The sequence below is a fragment of the Takifugu flavidus genome, chromosome 17 (assembly GCF_003711565.1).
Source record: "Takifugu flavidus isolate HTHZ2018 chromosome 17, ASM371156v2, whole genome shotgun sequence".
Lineage (NCBI taxonomy): Eukaryota > Metazoa > Chordata > Actinopteri > Tetraodontiformes > Tetraodontidae > Takifugu > Takifugu flavidus.
Genome location: NC_079536.1, coordinates 12,473,143 through 12,492,736, shown reverse-complemented (window position 1 = coordinate 12,492,736; position 19,594 = coordinate 12,473,143). Strand labels below are relative to the sequence as shown.

The 19,594-nt window shown below is 52.8% G+C and overlaps 1 protein-coding gene across 1 annotated transcript in view; it reads left to right on the top strand.

Annotated features, from left to right (window-relative positions):
- vstm2a (V-set and transmembrane domain containing 2A) overlaps positions 1-18,220 on the top strand; it is a 43,949-nt gene extending 25,729 nt beyond the window's left edge. The window contains exons 2-4 of the mRNA XM_057012293.1: positions 2,396-2,446; positions 5,268-5,607; positions 17,311-18,220. Coding sequence (XP_056868273.1) covers positions 2,396-2,446; positions 5,268-5,607; positions 17,311-17,387 — 468 coding nt within the window. The 3' untranslated portion in view covers positions 17,388-18,220. The remainder of the gene's footprint in view (positions 1-2,395; positions 2,447-5,267; positions 5,608-17,310) is intronic.
- Positions 18,221-19,594: the final 1,374 nt, after the last annotated feature.

Genomic DNA, 19,594 nt, shown 5'->3' with positions numbered 1-19,594 from the left:
GCAACCCTCTTAATCCAGGCAAGATCCTCCTAAATGTCATCTGGGTCGGGAGCTAGCTTCATGTGTGGACTAAAATATGCCAGGCAGCACTTTTTTAACGATCAGGGTGTTGGGGTCCAGGGGTTGTGTTTGGTTCCTCCTGCAGGGGGCGTGGAGGAGTCGATGAGCACCAGCTGGTGCTGCAGGCAGGCGCACCTGTGGGCGATCTCCATCAGGCCGCCTCTTTAAGGAGGGAGCGCCTCAACCAGCGTCGGAGTGTTTTGGCCTCCCTGCTCGTTTGAGGTCTTCATGCCGTCCTGCTGGACTTGTGCAACGAGCAGAACCCGACCCAGAAGTCTGAGCTGGTGCTTCCCTGCAGTCCAGGAGGACCGCCGTTTTTGTGTTGGTTAAATAAAACTTAGTTTGGACTTTTTATCACTGGGTTCTCGCCTGCTTCCGGGTCCGGTTAAAACCCAAACCTGAACATAGAGGTTCACAAATGTGTGCGCGACCCTCCAACAAGTGGATTTATTCTGAATGCATTTGAACCGAACCAGAGTGACCTTCATGATCTCCTGTTCCTCAGAATTAAGCTCCCAAAGTCATCAGCGGTATCAGTCATGGGGCCTTGGCTGCCCGACCAGGACGGGGGTGGAACCCTTTGGCCCCAATTTGTGACGTTTGCTGCTAAAGACAGACTGAGATAGCGGAATTCTCAGCTTCCAAACCTTCCCAGATCCAGCCAAGACCCGGAACAGGAAGCCAGAAGACTGAAGCTGCTGAGGGTGGATCTAATTATGATATAAGCACTCTCCATCTGAGCAGACAGGAGCTTCCAAAATGAGGAGAAAGGTCTTTAAAAATGGAATTTCTAACTTGGAAGATGGTGCTGACAGTCCAGCCTCACCTTTGGAGGGTGTGTTGGCAGCTGGTTCTGTCCAGATGAGATCACGTTTCTTTGTTCTGTCTGCGGTTCTGTGGAGAACGGAGACCACGGTCAGTTGGCGTCATCAAGCAGTTCGATGACATCGTCATTAATTTAGACTCAATTAATCAAATCTGCCCATTTAAGAACGTTCGTCAGTGTCACCTGACGTAAAAAGGAATGATTGTTGCCATGGTGACCACCGGGGGTTGGGGGTCCACGTGGCTTCCGTCCAGGATCTCCAGGACATGGTGCTGCGTCCTCAGCACAGTCCAGAGATGGAGGAGAGCCCAGCAGGGCATCACTCATGACATCACTTCCTGTCTACAACTGGATCGTTTCCAGTTTGGGTGGAGAGTTCAGCCTGGATGAGGCATGGAAGGACCCCCCCTCCCCACTGCTAACTTACTCATCAGTGGCTCAGGTTGATGGTGTTTGTGAGTAACTGGAGGATTTTAATTAAAACTACTTGGAAATGAAAAGCCATTTTATTCGCCTCATAGGGGACAATGAACGTTAAGGAGCAATCGAGGCGTGTAGCGGCCCCCTTCTGGGTCTCCGTGTCTTGCTGGTGTGTGAGCACCACGGAGGAGGTGGAGCCAAGCTGTGTCACCACAACGTTCCTCAGGTGGCTCGTGAAAGCCGCTCTCCACACACTCTGACGAGGGGGCTGTGATGGATGGCGGCAAATGCTGCAGCCCAATCCGATGGAGGTCAATTATTTCTGCTTCATCACGGCACAAAGGCAGCGGCCGAGTGTGTGAGCGGAGCGGAGATGGAAGAGTCACGTGAGACGGCGAGATGGCTCCTAATTCTTCTCATTAATCATGTGTCTGCTGGAACATCCTGGAAAGAGACACACCCGGCTCCTCGGAGCTAATTAAGCACCGGGGGGGGGGGCAATGCTCACAACTGGCCGTCTCGTCCTTCTGCCAGCGGGAGGAAAACTTACTTCTCTCGAGCCTCCTCTGCTGCAGGAAGTCAACTTTTCGCTCTGTTTTCTTTTATGTCTGGGCAAACATCCATTTTGAAGCCAATGTGGGATAATTAGATGACAGCCGTCATAAATAAATTACCGCGCAGGCTGTCGACTGAAGGCTCAGCTCTCGGCCCTGGAACGTGCTGACTGCTGCCTGCGTCATGGGTGCTCAGCAGCTGCAGGAACCAAGCCTTTGATTGAGGGTTAGCTTTGCTTTTAGCCAAACTACAATTAAGACCAGAGGAACGTCAACGTTCCTGAACGTTCCTCCAGCTCCAATCTCAACCAGTCTGGTGGTGACCTGGTGCTGCCCTCTTCATTGGTGGCAGCATCTGGAAACCATCTGCAGCCTCTCGGGGGCTCAGGGTCAGCCTGAAAGATTTATCTGCACCGGCGGATTGAGGAGATGCTTTTGGAGTCGGAGTCATGTAATTTTCACGAGTCACATCTCCCTGCATGAAACATCACTTTTCTAAACCCCCCTTTCTCTCCGCTGCTTTTCTTGTTCACAGATGGAGATGATATCGGAACCTGATCCAGATGACGAGGGGACAAAAATAAGTGTAAGTTGAAAGCTGCCGTCCCGGCGCCGCTCGCGTTCCTTTCCAGCAGAAGACAACGGCAGCTGATTTCCCTGAATCACACTTTCAGGGAGAGAAAGGGGATAATCAGGGAAATCAGCGGCGGTGTATTATTAGAGCCAAAGTGCTTCCCTTCCTGCTCCAGAACGACTGCGCCCCCTTTCATCCCCGTTCTGCCGCTCCGCGTGTGTTTCCAGCCTCCCTGCCAGTCCAGCCGTGGCAGCGTGAGGAACAGAAATGCCACAACATGGAAGGTAATTGGCAGCTCTGAAGGCAGCATCGTTATTACCCAATGGAAGTTCAACCTAAACAATACGGCAGATGTTGTGTGAACACAGCTGGATCATCAAAGCTTCAGTGAATGCAGCTGCCTCTTTCTACCCAGCTAGCTTATTTGGGTCCATCCAAATCTCTCAGTTTAAAGCCACCTGGAGCCCCAAGAGCTGGGACGTTGAGTTGGAAGAGACCAGTGAAGCACCTGGATGGATGCTGACAGTTCCCTGAAAAACGCTGACTCGGACTGATCAGAGCACGGTGGGGACCTGCCCTCACATGGTCCTCCTCACATGGTCCTCCTCACATGGTCCTCCTCACATGGTCCTCCTCACATGGTCCTCACATGGTCCTCCTCACATGGTCCTCCTCACATGGTCCTCCTCACATGGTCCTCCCCACATCGTCCTCACATGGTCCTCCTCACATGGTCCTCCTCACATGGTCCTCCTCACATGGTCCTCCTCACATGGTCCTCCCCACATGGTCCTCCTCACATGGTCCTCCTCACATGGTCCTCCTCACATGTTCCTCCACATGGTCCTCCTCACATGGTCCTCACATGGTCCTCCTCACATGGTCCTCCCCACATGGTCCTCACATGGTCCTCCTCACATGGTCCTCCTCACATGGTCCTCACATGTTCCTCCTCACATGGTCCTCCTCACATGTTCCTCCTCACATGGTCCTCCTCACATGGTCCTCACATGGTCCTCTCACATGTTCCTCCTCACATGGTCCTCACATGCCTCCCCACATGGTCCTCCTCACATGGTCCTCACATGGTCCTCCTCACATGGTCCTCCTCACATGGTCCTCCCCACATCGTCCTCACATGGTCCTCCCCACATGGTCCTCCTCACATGGTCCTCCTCACATGGTCCTCCCCACATCGTCCTCACATGGTCCTCCTCACATGGTCCTCCTCACTTGTTCCTCCTCACATCTTTCTCCTCACATCTTTCTCCTCACATGGTCCTCCTCACATGTTCCTCCTCACATGTTCCTCACATGTTCCTCACATGTTCCTCCTCCCATCTTTCTCCTCACATGTTCCTCCTCACATGTTCCTCCTCACTTGTTCCTCCTCACATCTTTCTCCTCACATCTTTCTCCTCACATGTTCCTCCTCACATGTTCCTCACATGTTCCATGGGTTCTGTGTCTTTGTTCCCGTCAGCCTGGGCCGGGCTCATGACTCTGTCGAACTCTTCATCATTAGGTGGAATTGTAGGTCATGTTCATAAGTTTTCGTTTGTTTTAATTATGGAACGTGGTGCCTCCTGAAATGATGAATAATTGATCAGTAATTTGCCAGGAGCGAGTCCCATTAATTATTCTCATAGCTTTTTTCTGCGGTTTAATTATAAGGTCACATTTATTTGATGTATATTTCTCTCCATAAGCAGCAGCAGCTGATATTTTATTGAACAGATCTCACACGTGTCACATGTGCACACGCAAAGTTTCTATCGAGAGAGATTTGAACCGAAAAGTTCCAGCAGTTACTTAATTACTTTTCTCTGCCATTAGCCTGTTGAGATTACATTTATTGGTTGTTTTCTACTAAAATAACTTAAATAACACAAGAAAGTATTATTTTGGAGTTTTGGATGTCGAAACCTTTAAAATTGTGGAATAAAGAGCACGCTGAACACAGACCAGCACAAGTTGAACCACAGCGAGCGGCTGCACAACAGATAATAAAACTGTTTTTATTACCTGAAAAGCTTCATCTTTTGGGTGAAGCCTGCTGGGAGGGAAATTTACATCCAACTGACTATGTGATTAAATCAATTAAAAATTAAATAGGGAGTGCACTGTCTGTCTGAAAGTCCCTGTCTTGTGTTGTTAATCATCGTGGGCAGATTGCCTCTTGTCCAATCAAAATCAAGAAAATCAGGTTGTCTAATTGCATGTAATTATGTACTCCAGGAAGACAGAGCAGCAGAGAAGTTCTATTTTCATCTTCTTAACAAAAACCTGGGTGAAATCATCAAGAGGTCGCTTCCTTCTGCTGTTAAACCTGTCACAGGACACACACACACACACACACACACCTCCAGAGGTAATGCAGAGGCTCCAGGCTGTTGGACTGGGGGGACCCACTGGAATGTCTTTATATTATTCATGTCCTTAACTTAAAGACAAGTTCCTCTTGAGTAAATAATTACATTTTTAATTGTGTGTGACCAAAACAGAATCAGGTGTCCCAACTGACTGTCTCAAAGAAAGGAAACAGGGTTCATTCTAGTCCTAATGGTTAAATAGTGCCCGTGTTTCCTTCCTGCCAGAGCTTTTTTTGCTGAGGTATGAATAACTTATGCAGATTCTTCGAGCTAGCAGCCTCAGATAGTATACATTTCATATGAATTTACCTTTGAGGATAAATAGACCATTCCAGATTCGGGTTTTGACAACTATCATTTCAACAACTGTGAATCAGCCTCTCGGTGAGTGTTGGAATGTATGTTTTCATCAGACATGGATTCCATCACCTTCATCCTGGTTTCTTCATCTCCTCTTGCAGACAGTGAAAGTTCAGGGCAACGATATCTCACACAAGCTTCAGATCTCCAGAGTCAGCAAGAACGACGAAGGACTGTACGAGTGCCGGGTGACGCGGGCCAACTATGGGGAGATCGTGGAGTACAAGGCCCAAGCCTGGCTGAAGGTGAACGTCACGGCCAGGCCACGGCGACCCCCGCCACCCCCACCCAAGAAGAGCTCCCCGCTGCACCTGACAGACAAGAAGCCCAGAAAGCCCAGCTCACCTCTGGGCCAAGACAGCATGAGTTCAGACCAGAGGGTGGTTTCCACCTCCAGCTCCCAAGCGTCCTCAGACAAAGCAAAACACAAACCCGGCTCAGGTAAGGCCCAGAGGCTCTGCCGTGTGTGTGTGTGTGTGTGTTTGTGTTTGTGTTTGTGTGTTTGTGTGTGTGTGTGTGGTGTGTGTGTGTTTGTGGGGGAGGGGGGGTCTGATGCCTCCAAGGAGCTCCAACAACATGCCAGAAAGCTTCCATAGGTGACATCCATGTTCTCGATCACTGGGAACATACCAGTCCATAAAGCTGCGTTACCAGTCCATAAGCTGCGTTACCAGTCATAAAGCTGCGTTACCAGTCCATAAAGCTGCGTTACCAGTCCATAAAGCTGCGTTACCAGTCCATAAAGCTGCGTTACCAGTCCATAAGGCTGCGTTACCAGTCCATAAGGCTGCGTTACCAGTCCATAAAGCTGCGTTACCAGTCCATAAGGCTGCGTTACCAGTCCATAAAGCTGCGTTACCAGTCCATAAAGCTGCGTTACCAGTCCATAAAGCTGCGTTACCAGTCCATAAGGCTGCGTTACCAGTCCATAAAGCTGCGTTACCAGTCCATAAAGCTGCGTTACCAGTCCATAAAGCTGCGTTACCAGTCCATAAGGCTGCGTTACCAGTACATAAAGCTGCGTTACCAGTACATAAAGCTGCGTTACCAGTCCATAAAGCTGCGTTACCAGTCCATAAAGCTGCGTTACCAGTCCATAAAGCTGCGTTACCAGTCCATAAAGCTGCGTTACCAGTCCATAAGGCTGCGTTACCAGTACATAAAGCTGCGTTACCAGTCCATAAAGCTGCGTTACCAGTCCATAAGGCTGCGTTACCAGTACATAAAGCCGCGTTACCAGTCCATAAGGCTGCGTTACCAGTCCATAAAGCTGCGTTACCAGTCCATAAAGCTGCGTTACCAGTACATAAGGCTGCGTTACCAGTCCATAAAGCTGCGTTGTGCTCATGGGTTAAACAGCAGCTAATTAGAGAAGGCAATCAACACGTACATGTAAAGTTCTCATTTCCAGGGTTTTTCCTGGTGTCTGGTAGCGATACAGATGGATCCATTCATGTCAGTTATATGCAGCACTGACAATAATTACACCCGTGTCTGTAGCTAAAATGCTGCAGCGGTTTGGCACAAAAACAGATGGTGATTTTTGAAACGATGCCGTAGAAAGGGGACAATTATGGCAACGCACTTCCTGTTTTTGGAGGACATTTGAGAGGTTTTCTGCTGGCTGCAGACGTGTTTCCACGTGTTCACCAGCCCTCCAGCCACTCATCCCTCCTCACATGGAGACATGAAGGTGGAGCTTTGCTGTGCTTGTTGTGGACGTTACTGCTTTTAAATGTCATCCAGCTTCTTAGTGATTCTATCTGCAGTTAAAAGCTTCTTCATACAAATTTTATGTGACTGATCTTCCAGGTCCTCTGTTTGATTCTGACCTCACTGTGGGGGGGCCGTGTCAACAACCATCCCAGTCATACGCAGAATTATGTGTTTTATCTGAGTCTGGGTCTGGAAAAAGATGCTTGATGAATGAGAGTCAGACGTGCCACTGGCGGCGTGCCGTGACGTTCTCGTCTGTGAACGCCAATCATGTTGGACCAGCCCAGACGGTTCCGAGATAGGAAGGCCTTCCTCCAGGATCTGGTAGCCTCCTACAGCCCCGGGCACACAGCCACGTAACCTGTCACCAGACAGAGGGAGGATGTGAAAGAATCCCTGGGGCGGAACTGCTGCAGTTCATGGGGGGCACATTGTGCTGACAACTGTGTTGTGGTGCGTTCTGTGTGTTTGACTCTGATAAATGCTTCCACGTTAGCAGCAGCACAGGCCTGACAGGAGCGGCACATGCTGCTGTGAAGCTCAACCTGGGCCAACGCAGATGTGCCCCTTATCCACACGGTCCACAGAGGAGGAGGGTGCAGTGGGGCTGGTGGAGGGCAGCAGCACCAGCAGGAGCAGCAGCATTAGCAGCAGCATTATAGTAGCAGCATTAGCAGCAGCATTAGCAGCAGCATTAATAGCAGCAGTAGCAGCAGCATTATAGTAGTAGCAGCAGCAGTAGCAGCAGCAGCATTAGCAGCAGCATTAATAGCAGCAGTAGCAGCAGCATTATAGTAGCAGCAGTAGCAGCAGCAGCATTAGCAGCAGCATTAGTAGCAGCAGTAGCAGCAGCAGCATTATAGTAGCAGCAGTAGCAGCAGCAGCAGCAGCAGCAGCAGTAGCAGCAGCAGCAGCATTAGCAGAACCATTATAGTAGCAGCAGTAGCAGCAGCAGCAGCAGCAGCAGCATTAGTAGCAGCAGTAGCAGCAGCATTATAGTAGCAGCAGTAGCAGCAGCATTATAGTAGCAGCAGTAGCAGCAGCATTATAGTAGCAGCAGCAGCAGCAGCAGCAGCAGCAGCATTATAGTAGCAGCAGCAGCAGCAGCAGCAGCATTAGCAGCAGCATTATAGTAGCAGCATTAGCAGCAGCATTATAGTAGCAGCAGCAGCAGCAGCAGCATTAGCAGCAGCATTATAGTAGCAGCAGCAGCAGCAGCAGCAGCATTAGCAGCAGCATTATAGTAGCAGCATTAGCAGCAGCATTATAGTAGCAGCAGTAGCAGCAGCAGCAGTAGCAGCAGCAGCATTAGTAGCAGCAGCAGCAGCAGCAGCAGCAGCAGCATTAGCAGCAGCATTATAGTAGCAGCATTAGCAGCAGCATTATAGTAGTAGCAGCAGCAGCAGAGGCGTTGGCTTGCAGCGACTCCCCAGCAGTGTGTCAGCTGTCGTTAGATCTCGTCCTCCTCGCTCCTCCTCGCTCCTCCTCGCTCGTTTTTGCTCGTCCTCGCTCGTTTTCACTTGTCCTCGCTCGTCCTCACTCATCCTCGCTCCTCCTTGCTCCTCCTCGCTCGTCCTCGCTCGTCCTCGCTCCTCCTTGCTCCTCCTCGCTCGTCCTCGCTCCTCCTTGCTCCTCCTCGCTCGTCCTCGCTCCTCCTCGCTCGTTTTCGCTCGTCCTAGCTCGTCCTCGCTCCTCCTCGCTCGTTTTCGCTCGTCCTAGCTCGTCCTCGCTCCTCCTCGCTCGTTTTTGCTCGTCCTCGCTCCTCCTTGCTCCTCCTCGCTCCTCCTCGCTCGTTTTCGCTCGTCCTAGCTCGTCCTCGCTCCTCCTCGCTCGTTTTTGCTCGTCCTCGCTCGTTTTCACTTGTCCTCGCTCCTCCTCGCTCCTCCTCGCTCCTCCTTGCTCCTCCTCGCTCCTCCTCGCTCCTCCTCGCTCCTCCTCGCTCTCTCAGCACCGTTGTCCTCTCAACCCTCAGAGGGGAGCAGAGCTGAGAGGAAAACCCAGGAAGAGAAAATCTCCCTGAAGCTGCGCTTGTTGTCCCCCAGACCCTGGAGGCCAGTCCAGTTCCTGTGCACAAACAAACAAATATGTTGCACAGCATATGGGCAATTACATAAGCACCCCCCTCTGCACACACACACACACACACACACACACCCTGGAGTGTGGTTAGGAACCATTTATTGTGTACTCAGTTGTAGAGAAGAGCAGCAGAGTCACGCTCCAGTTGGTGGTTGGAACAGTCAGAACGTGGGTCACCTGAGTCTCAGCCCCCCCCGTAGGTCAGGGGCCAGAAAAGGCCACTGAAGTCCCAGGTGTGTTCGGGCTGAGCTGGTTCCTGGGGCCAGGGACCAGGGCTGGCAGGCTCCTGATCCTGATTAACTATCCCCTCAGCCTTGAATAGTCCTGCTCTACTGAACAAGGGGCTCCTGTCTGTGGAGGAGCAGCTGATCTTTGTGGGACCTCCATCTGCTGTTGGATGAAACGCTCCCGTGACTCCGGCGACTCTTCTCGCTCGTGCAGCCATGCCTGGAGTGCAGCAACCAGCGAAGCCATGAGAGAAAACGGTCCATTTGCTGCACAAACGTCTCAATCATCGACAACATTAACATCTCAAAACATTAACATCTCAAAACACGACTCGCTCTCGTCTTTTCGTCCTAATGCGACATTTCACACGTTTAAAGTGGAGGAGCTGCGCGCCAGGAAGAGCCTTTCATGAGTTTAGCGCCACCAAAGCCCTGATGGGGCTTCAGAAGCAGCTCCTGCATGCTGGCAGTGACCCAAAGGCAGAACTCACGGTGCCGTTTTCCCTGAGCGGTGCTGAAATGGCAACCAGTCATCAGAGATGAATGCTGAGGTGGATCCGTCTCACGTCTTTATTGGGAGGCATGGCAACCGTCAGAAGCCAGGAGAGGAGCTCCACAGCCTCCGCCGACCGGCAGCTGCGTTTAGCTTGCTGAGCTCGCCGTGTCGCGCAGGAAAAACCTTTGACGGTTGGTTTCCTGCAAACTACAGAAGCTTCGGCTCCGCTTCTGTGTGGAAAAACATTCCGGGGTGAGTCTGTCTGTCAGAACCCGGAATAACGAGTGTTTGAATGTGGCTCCGCCAGGAGAAGAGGAAGCCGCATCTGAAGGTATCAGAGAGTTTTTAGTTTGGGCTGTTTTACGAGGCAACGCAGCACAGTTAGCTGCTAGCTTTAGCCTGTGGCTCCCCTGTGGGCTCTGCAGAATCAGACCTTCTGATGGATGAGGGTTCCCAGGTTAGAGCCTGAAGTGTCCTGATGTAGCTCCACGGAGGGAACGGTTCCTTTGCTCCAGCTAACATATTAGCACCAACATCAGTTAGCTGCTAGCTTTAGCCTGTGGCTCCCCTGTGGGCTCTGCAGAATCAGACCTTCTGATGGATGATGGTTCCCAGGTTAGAGCCTGAAGTGTCCTGATGTGGCTCCACGGAGGGAACGGTTCCTTTGCTCCAGCTAACATATTAGCACCAACATCTAGAAAGGGCCACCTTGCTGCTGCCGGGGGAAGTGGGGGGGTTAGACCCAAAAGGAGTGCGCACACGTCTTAGATGTTGCCTGCTCCACAGCCCCCCTCCCGGGGTGAAGATGCTGCTGTGTTATCCACACACGGCGGCCCAGCAGCTGTGGCCCCGCCCATCCGGGACCTGGCCACCGGGCAATGAGCGGGCCAGTGGGACCGGGATGAACTGGCATCACGCCACGTTTCTCCTCCCTGCTTCACTTAACCTGACAGCCTCACTGGGCTCCAATTTCTATTCCGCATCCCATCATTTCCCTGAGCCAAACCTTCTTGGCAACAGCGGCGCGTTGTGGAAGGGTTAAGGACAAAATGGAGTGCGCTCATTGTGCCTCCACCCGGCCCAGCACGCAGGCAGAATCCCTAAAACGGTGTCTGGCCCACATAGATACACCTCCTCATTCAGCCCGGGGACACGGATGCTCGGGACGCAGCCTGACTCACCGCGGAGCAGCATGCAGCCATGAGACGTGCACGCCGCTCCGGCTCCGAGTCACAAACCTCCCTCCTTTATCGCCCTGCTTCCGTGTCTGGATTCAGCTCCGCGTTAATGGAACTGATTTGAAGGGACCAACATGGATCCCGACAGGAAGTGGGTGGAAACGCTCCTCCTGCTGGTGACGGATAAATGTGGCCGAGCAACCGCACGTTCTTGGTGGGTGTTTGTGAGCTCACAGCAGCACCTCTGTGGAGGTGTTTACCTGGAGGACGCAGCAGCACCTCTGTGGAGGTCTTTACCTGGAGGACGCAGCAGCACCTCTGTGGAGGTCTTTACCTGGAGGACGCAGCAGCACCTCTGTGGAGGTGTTTACCTGGAGGACGCAGCAGCACCTCTGTGGAGGTGTTTACCTGGAGGACGCAGCAGCACCTCTGTGGAGGTCTTTACCTGGAGGGCGCAGCAGCACCTCTGTGGAGGTGTTTACCTGGAGGACGCAGCAGCACCTCTGTGGAGGTCTTTACCTGGAGGACGCAGCAGCACCTCTGTGGAGGTCTTTACCTGGGGGGCGCAGCAGCACCTCTGTGGAGGTGTTTACCTGGAGGACGCAGCAGCACCTCTGTGGAGGTGTTTACCTGGAGGACGCAGCAGCACCTCTGTGGAGGTGTTTACCTGGAGGACGCAGCAGCACCTCTGTGGAGGTCTTTACCTGGAGGACGCAGCAGCACCTCTGTGGAGGTCTTTACCTGGAGGACGCAGCAGCACCTCTGTGGAGGTGTTTACCTGGAGGACGCAGCAGCACCTCTGTGGAGGTCTTTACCTGGAGGACGCAGCAGCACCTCTGTGGAGGTCTTTACCTGGAGGACGCAGCAGCACCTCTGTGGAGGTCTTTACCTGGAGGAGCAGCAGCAGCAGCACCTCTGTGGAGGTCCAGGTCCAGAGTCCGACCCTGCAGGCGTAAAAGCCGCCCGGGCACCTCTGCAGGGGGCCGCTCCTCCACGTGCCCATGCATGTGCACGTCGACCCCGGTGGACATCTGTTGCAGCATCCCAGCCGGCGGTCGTCGGGGAAACCAACCGGTCCCCAGACCAAGATGGCCGCTAGATCGTCCAGCAGGCAGAAACCCGTAGAGCTGCACGACAGAGCAGTAATAACAGGTTAATAAAGGAAGAGGGTGGACCGGTGGGACGTGTCCCAAAGCCAACGCAGCTCTCGGACCTGAGCAAACCACCCTCGGTTCTGGTGCGCTGACGTGTGCTCCGCTGCTGGACGGAGCAGCACAGGCAGATAGTGCAGCCAGAGCCCAGAACCGGTCCTCGTTAGCCTGGCTCGTGCACTGTCCTCAGAGCCAGAGACGCACTCATGTTATTAGTGATGCTGAAACATTGGCAGAGACGTTCCTGAAGGGACAAGAGGACACTGAGCGGTCCTGGTCCCACAGACGTTCCTGAAGGGACAAGAGGACACTGAGCGGTCCTGGTCCCCGGGACGTTCCTGAAAGGACCAGAGGACACTGAGCGGTCCTGGTCCCACAGACGTTCCTGAAGGGACCGGAGGACACTGAGCGGTCCTGGTCCCACAGACGTTCCTGAAGGGACAAGAGGACACTGAGCGGTCCTGGTCCCACAGACGTTCCTGAAGGGACAAGAGGACACTGAGCGGTCCTGGTCCCAGGGATGTTCCTGAAAGGACCAGAGGACACTGAGCGGTCCTGGTCCCAGAGACGTTGCTGAAGGGACCAAAGGACACTGAGCGGTCCTGGTCCCCGGGACGTTCCTGAAAGGACCGGAGGACACTGAGCGGTCCTGGTCCCAGGGACGTTCCTGAAAGGACCAGAGGACACTGAGCAGTCCTGGTCCCAGGGACGTTCCTGAAGGGACCGGAGGACACTGAGCGGTCCTGGTCCCAGGGACGTTCCTGAAGGGACCAGAGGACACTGAGCGGTCCTGGTCCCAGAGACGTTGCTGAAGGGACCGGAGGACACTGAGCGGTCCTGGTCCCAGAGACGTTCCTGAAGGGACCGGAGGACACTGAGCGGTCCTGGTCCCAGGGACGTTCCTGAAGGGACCAGAGGACACTGAGCGGTCCTGGTCCCAGAGACGTTCCTGAAGGGACCAGAGGACACTGAGCGGTCCTGGTCCCAGGGACGTTCCTGAAGGGACCAGAGGACACTGAGCGGTCCTGGTCCCAGGGACGTTCCTGAAGGGACCAGAGGACACTGAGCGGTCCTGGTCCCAGGGACGTTCCTGAAGGGACCGGAGGACACTGAGCGGTCCTGGTCCCAGGGACGTTCCTGAAGGGACCGGAGGACACTGAGCGGTCCTGGTCCCAGGGACGTTCCTGAAGGGACCGGAGGACACTGAGCGGTCCTGGTCCCAGGGACGTTCCTGAAGGGACCGGAGGACACTGAGCGGTCCTGGTCCCAGAGACGTTCCTGAAGGGACCGGAGGACACTGAGCGGTCCTGGTCCCAGAGACGTTCCTGAAGGGACCAGAGGACACTGAGCGGTCCTGGTCCCAGGGACGTTCCTGAAGGGACCGGAGGACACTGAGCGGTCCTGGTCCCAGGGACGTTCCTGAAGGGACCGGAGGACACTGAGCGGTCCTGGTCCCAGGGACGTTCCTGAAGGGACCGGAGGACACTGAGCGGTCCTGGTCCCAGGGACGTTCCTGAAGGGACCGGAGGACACTGAGCGGTCCTGGTCCCAGAGACGTTCCTGAAGGGACCGGAGGACACTGAGCGGTCCTGGTCCCAGAGACGTTCCTGAAGGGACCGGAGGACACTGAGCGGTCCTGGTCCCAGAGACGTTCCTGAAGGGACCGGAGGACACTGAGCGGTCCTGGTCCCAGAGACGTTCCTGAAGGGACCGGAGGACACTGAGCGGTCCTGGTCCCAGAGACGTTCCTGAAGGGACCGGAGGACACTGAGCGGTCCTGGTCCCAGAGACGTTCCTGAAGGGACCGGAGGACACTGAGCGGTCCTGGTCCCAGAGACGTTCCTGAAGGGACCGGAGGACACTGAGCGGTCCTGGTCCCAGAGACGTTCCTGAAGGGACCGGAGGACACTGAGCGGTCCTGGTCCAAGCCTTGGTCCAAGCCTCTGAATGTTGTGAGACAACGTCGTCCAGCGTGACCAAATCCATTCCTGAGTCGCCCCCTGTGCCTGCTCAATCCTGACTTGTGGGGACTCGTGTTGGGACTCTGTGCAGTCCCCCAACAACAGACACTTATTATCGGTGTTTGTCAGTAATTATTGTAAAATTAAGCCAGAAGGAAAATGATCCAAAGTGTGAAAATAAAAAGCTTCAGTATAATTAGCATATTAATGGAGACCGTGTGTTGCTGAAATCGATTTCTTTGCTCCATTTACTGTACTTTCTCAGGTTGTGTCTCACCAGACACACTCATCGCTACACACCCCACTGTGTGTGTGTGTGTGCGTGTGTGTGTGTGTGTGTGTGTGCGTGTGTGTGTGTGTGTGTGTGTGTGTTCTTTCAGACAGCCGAACTGAAAAATTGCTTTCTAAAGGGCCACTAAAGCATAAAAACACAACAGTAAATCAATAATGTATGAATAACATTCTACCCAGTGTTCTCTTCAAGTGTGGCTTCATCACAGCAAACCGGAGGGAGCCCAACGCTGCAGCATATTATGGGCTGCTTCATTACACCAAACAGGATGTTGTGTTCTCACGCAGCAAAAGTGTGATCTTTCTCTCTGTCGTGATTTTACAGGACTTCCTGCTCCTGTTATAGGAGACCAGCTCGTCCTCTGGGGTTCTTCCTCAGGACAGGTTCAGGTTTCACAGTCCGGTTCAGTCTGACATCATCAGATCCTGTCTAACATTGAACCAGAAACAGATGTGTCACCACTGGACAGCACATGTGATGGCGATCCACACCCTCCACGGGACCAAAGCCTTGCTGTATGCTAACGCGGGTCCTTCAGATCTTCCTCTCAGCTAGCTGTCTCTGCTAGCATCTGTGTTGACTTCCAGGTGTGCTGAGGTGTTTGGCCGCTGGAGTGCAACTCTCACTGTTGCTAAGAGACAACACAATAGGACAGTTCTACACTGTTCCAGGGGCTAAGAGCTCAAGTGTGGCCCCCATGATGGGCCCCAATAAACCACAGGCTGTGGGTGGACACCTCTGGATTTTCCATGAACATTTAAGAGCCTAATGTGTGAATTTGTTGGAATTTCTGTTTGTGCCACCCAACAGATCATTTCCTTCCAGCCTTGTTGTCAATACTCAGGCTGGAACAACAAAAAAGGCTAAAAACAGGCATTTGAGGGTCAGAGGTCAAAGGAGGGCAGCTGCGTTTTTACCTCGTTTTCTTTAAAATGTTGTTCTGATGTTTTAAGGAGCCTCTTCTGGGTGGAGGTAAAATCAATAAAGCATTTGGGCTGTAATCTGATCCAGTGAGTGGAATAAACCCAGCACCACGGATCCTTCACGTGGCTTCCTGGGGTCCCGGACCCAGAAGAGACTGATGTGGAGCTGATGTTGCCCAGCTGTGCCTGGGTTCTGGCTCCGCCCACAACTACGTGGGCATCCGGCAGAGATATCCCAAACCGGGAAGCAACCACAGCTAAAGGACACCTGGCGCTCCTCATTTGCATATTTCTTCTTTCCGGTTCCGACCACGAGACCCAACGGTCGTGTAACTGAGCGGGAAACGCCGACGATGTCACTGGGATCGGACCAGCGGGTTCCTCCATTCCTCCAAGGCCGTCCAAGCCCTCCCCGTTGGCCCGGGAACCCGCACGGAACAGAGCCGCAGAACCTTCTCCTGACGCAGGACCCGAGCCGCCGCCCGACTGAATAATTCGGCCTCTTTTGGTGCCGCCTGCCTTGATCTCTCTTTCAAACCCGCTCTTTGTTTTCCCACATCCGCAGGCTAGGAAATACTTTAGCACACATTTATGCAGCTCTCCTCCGAATAAACGTCATTCTGGCCCGGTTCTGTTGTTGTTTTTAACTCAAAGCTTTGGGATAATAAAACGTTGACCTTCTGGTGGTTTGAACCTGCTCCTTTCACGATGTTCTCACTCATGTTTATGTGGGTCTCACTGGGCTGGTACTGGGCTGGTTCTGGGCTGGTACTGGGCTGGTACTGGGCTGGTACTGGGCTGGTACTGGGCTGGTTCTGGGCTGGCTCTGGGCTGGTACTGGGCTGGTACTGGGCTGGTACTGGGCTGGTTCTGGGCTGGTACTGGGCTGGTTCTGGGCTGGTACTGGGCTGGTACTGGGTTGTGTCCTGACTGGTTGTGTCCTGACTGGTTGTGTCCTGACTGCTTGTGTCCTGACTGGTTGTGTCCTGGTTGTGTCCTGACTGGTCCTGACGGGTTGTGTCCTAACTGGTCCTGACTGGTCCTGACTGGTTGTGTCCTGCTTGTGTCCTGACTGGTTGCGTCCTGACTACTTGTGTCCTGACTGGTTGTGTCCTGACTGGTTGCGTCCTGACTACTTGTGTCCTGACTGGTTGTGTCCTGACTGGTTGTGTCCTGACTGCTTGTGTCCTGACTGGTTGTGTCCTGACTGGTTGTGTCCTGGTTGTGTCCTGACTGGTTGTGTCCTGACTGGTTGTGTCCTGACTGGTTGTGTCCTGACTGGTTGTGTCCTGACTGGTCCTGACTGCTTGTGTCCTGGTTGTGTCCTGACTGGTCCTGACTGCTTGTGTCCTGACTGGTCCTGACTGCTTGTGTCCTGGTTGTGTCCTGACTGCTTGTGTCCTGACTGCTTGTGTCCTGACTGCTTGTGTCCTGCTTGTGTCCTGACTGCTGTGTCCTGCTTGTGTCCTGACTGCTTGTGTCCTGCTTGTGTCCTGACTGCTTGTGTCCTGACTGCTTGTGTCCTGACTGCTTGTGTCCTGACTGCTTGTGTCCTGCTTGTGTCCTGACTGCTTGTGTCCTGGTTGTGTCCTGGTTGTGTCCTGACTGCTTGTGTCCTGACTGCTTGTGTCCTGACTGCTTGTGTCCTGGTTGTGTCCTGACTGCTTGTGTCCTGCTTGTGTCCTGCTTGTGTCCTGACTGCTTGTGTCCTGCTTGTGTCCTGACTGCTTGTGTCCTGGTTGTGTCCTGACTGCTTGTGTCCTGACTGCTTGTGTCCTGGTTGTGTCCTGACTGCTTGTGTCCTGGTTGTGTCCTGACTGCTTGTGTCCTGACTGCTTGTGTCCTGGTTGTGTCCTGACTGCTTGTGTCCTGCTTGTGTCCTGCTTGTGTCCTGACTGCTTGTGTCCTGTCTGCTTGTGTCCTGGTTGTGTCCTGACTACTTGTGTCCTGACTACTTGTGTCCTGACTGGTTGTGTCCTGACTGCTTGTGTCCTGACTGCTTGTGTCCTGACTGCTTGTGTCCTGACTGCTTGTGTCCTGGTTGTGTCCTGACTGCTTGTGTCCTGGTTGTGTCCTGCTTGTGTCCTGGTTGTGTCCTGACTGCTTGTGTCCTGTCTGCAGGGACGAGGACATCCTGCGGCTGCGGCCCGGCCGTCCTGCTCCTGCTGTGCGCTCTGCTGAGGGACGCCTTGTCATAATCTGAGGAACTGACCCGCTTCGCACCCCGACCTCGCTCCCCCTCTATGTTCTGTCCCTCAGTGAACCTGTGAAATGCCTGTTTTACTTTAGCCACGCCCCCTCCGCACCAGGCGACGCCCCCATTTCCCAGCAGCCCCTGCTCTTGTAACGCAGCACATTGTTCTGAGCCACCTTCAACACCAGTCACTTTTGAAACCAGCTGGATTCCGTTGCGCCACATCTGTGAACTGGGGCTTCACCTCCCTGGTCCAAACACGGACACTGTTGGATAACTCTCATGGACAAATAACTTTCTAAAGGAGTTTTCTTTTCCTCTCTGTGTGTTCATTGTTCCAAAGAAAAGAATAAAATAAGGATAATTGACATCTGTGTAATATATGATTCTAGATATATTAATCTGTTTAATTTGAAACGCCTAGAATAAATGTATGTGCTGTATGTGTACATAGCTGGTGTTGACCAGATTAGCTTGAGCCGTTGCTAACAGGCCCTGAACCGTGCTAATTTAGATGGGTAACATCAGCCATCCCAGGGCTGGAAGGGTCATGACCTTCAGCTGTACTGAACATCCAAATGATCTGCTGTGCATAATTTGACACCATGGTAGTGAAACAATTGTGCATGCTTGTTAGTCTGAAGGTTTAACCAAGCAAACATACATCACTCAAGCTTGTAAGTCACCACTTGAAGTTCCGTGTTCCAGTCTGTTGAATTTATCTTCCATTTTAAATGTACTAGCTTCGATGTGAAAAAAGAGAACGAATATTCTCAAGGTTTGTCCTTTTCTTTTGTACCACATCTTGGGTAGGAATAAAACCAGAATGTCACAGTGTGCGCGTGCTTGAACGTCCTGATGTGGAGCCATCCATTTTAGCCTGCCCGTCTTAACGTGGCGTGCTCCCGTGGCCACACGCGCTTCTTGTTACGTGACCGTTCGTCCACTCTGGTTCGTCCTCGTGGATGCCAACACACACACACACACACACTTTTGCAGGCACGTTTAATTTTCATCAGATATATAATTATATAGATATATATATGCCCCTTATTTGGGGGAGGAAATTCATATTTGAAGTGTCCGATCTATTTTTAGCTTTTATTTTCAGACCTATCATAGAGATTTGTATCCGCACAGAGCATTTATGAGCTTTGACAATCTGCCTCCAACACAGAGACACAGCTGAGAGCTTCGATTGTCGGGATGCGGCCGTTAGAGGTGGGAAATGACTTGATTGGTGGTGTCGGGCCAAGTGCTCCGCGGCAGGCAGCCGTCGGCCGGCAGGGATCGATATTTTATTTTGGTAGAAATCAGCCCTGAGGAGGTGCTATTTTTGCTGAGCTCAAACCAAGCTAAGCTAAGACGAAGCTCCTGCTGGAATCTGACATCCACAACATACACGTGTCGTTGCTGCAGCTCCTGTCAGCTGCTTTATACTCAACTCCCTTTAAGCCTTTATCCACTTTGGAGACAGAATAACAGCTCCTGTACAGGAGGAGCCGGAGCAGCGCAGCAGCTGCCCACCGGGCCACCGGTGGGACCTGTCCCTCCGGGGGTGGAGCCCTCGGTGGCGTTATCGGACAGCTGATCGAACCTCGCCCTCACATCCACGTCCCGCTGCTGGGACTGGGAATGTTTCCTTTAAATGTCTAACGAAGAATGTTCCCCTTGCTCAAAGTTGTGTTTCTGTTAACGAACTGAGATTGAGATGTTTGAACAAGCAGCAGCACTTTGAAGAACGCATGCACAGCTGGACACTGAGAGTCTGTCCGTCCCTCGTGTGAAGAGATGCAGATCTGTTCAACCTGTAAATGAATTATAAGCATGTTTATTTTTAATTAAGAGGCCAGTGATGTTCTGTACTTGTGCCGATGGTGTCATGTACTCATAGTCGAGTGTTAACGAGTCCAAAGTGGGTTTTCACCTCTTGAAACTGAACTCGGGTAAATGTTTTTGACAAAAAAGGAGAAATCTCTCTATATCGAAAACCTTTGCTTTATAGAGCTTCATCCTGAAGCCGCGAGTTTGTGTCTGCAACCAGCTGGACAGGGATGGAAGGAGAGACTGAAGGAAGTGGCTTCTGCAGCGTTGGGCAGCGACAGCAGCAGCAGCAGAGCAGCAGCTGATCAGCTACAGCAGCAGCAGCTACAGCAGCAGCAGCTACAGCAGCAGCAGCTACAGCAGCAGCTACAGCAGCAGCAGCTACAG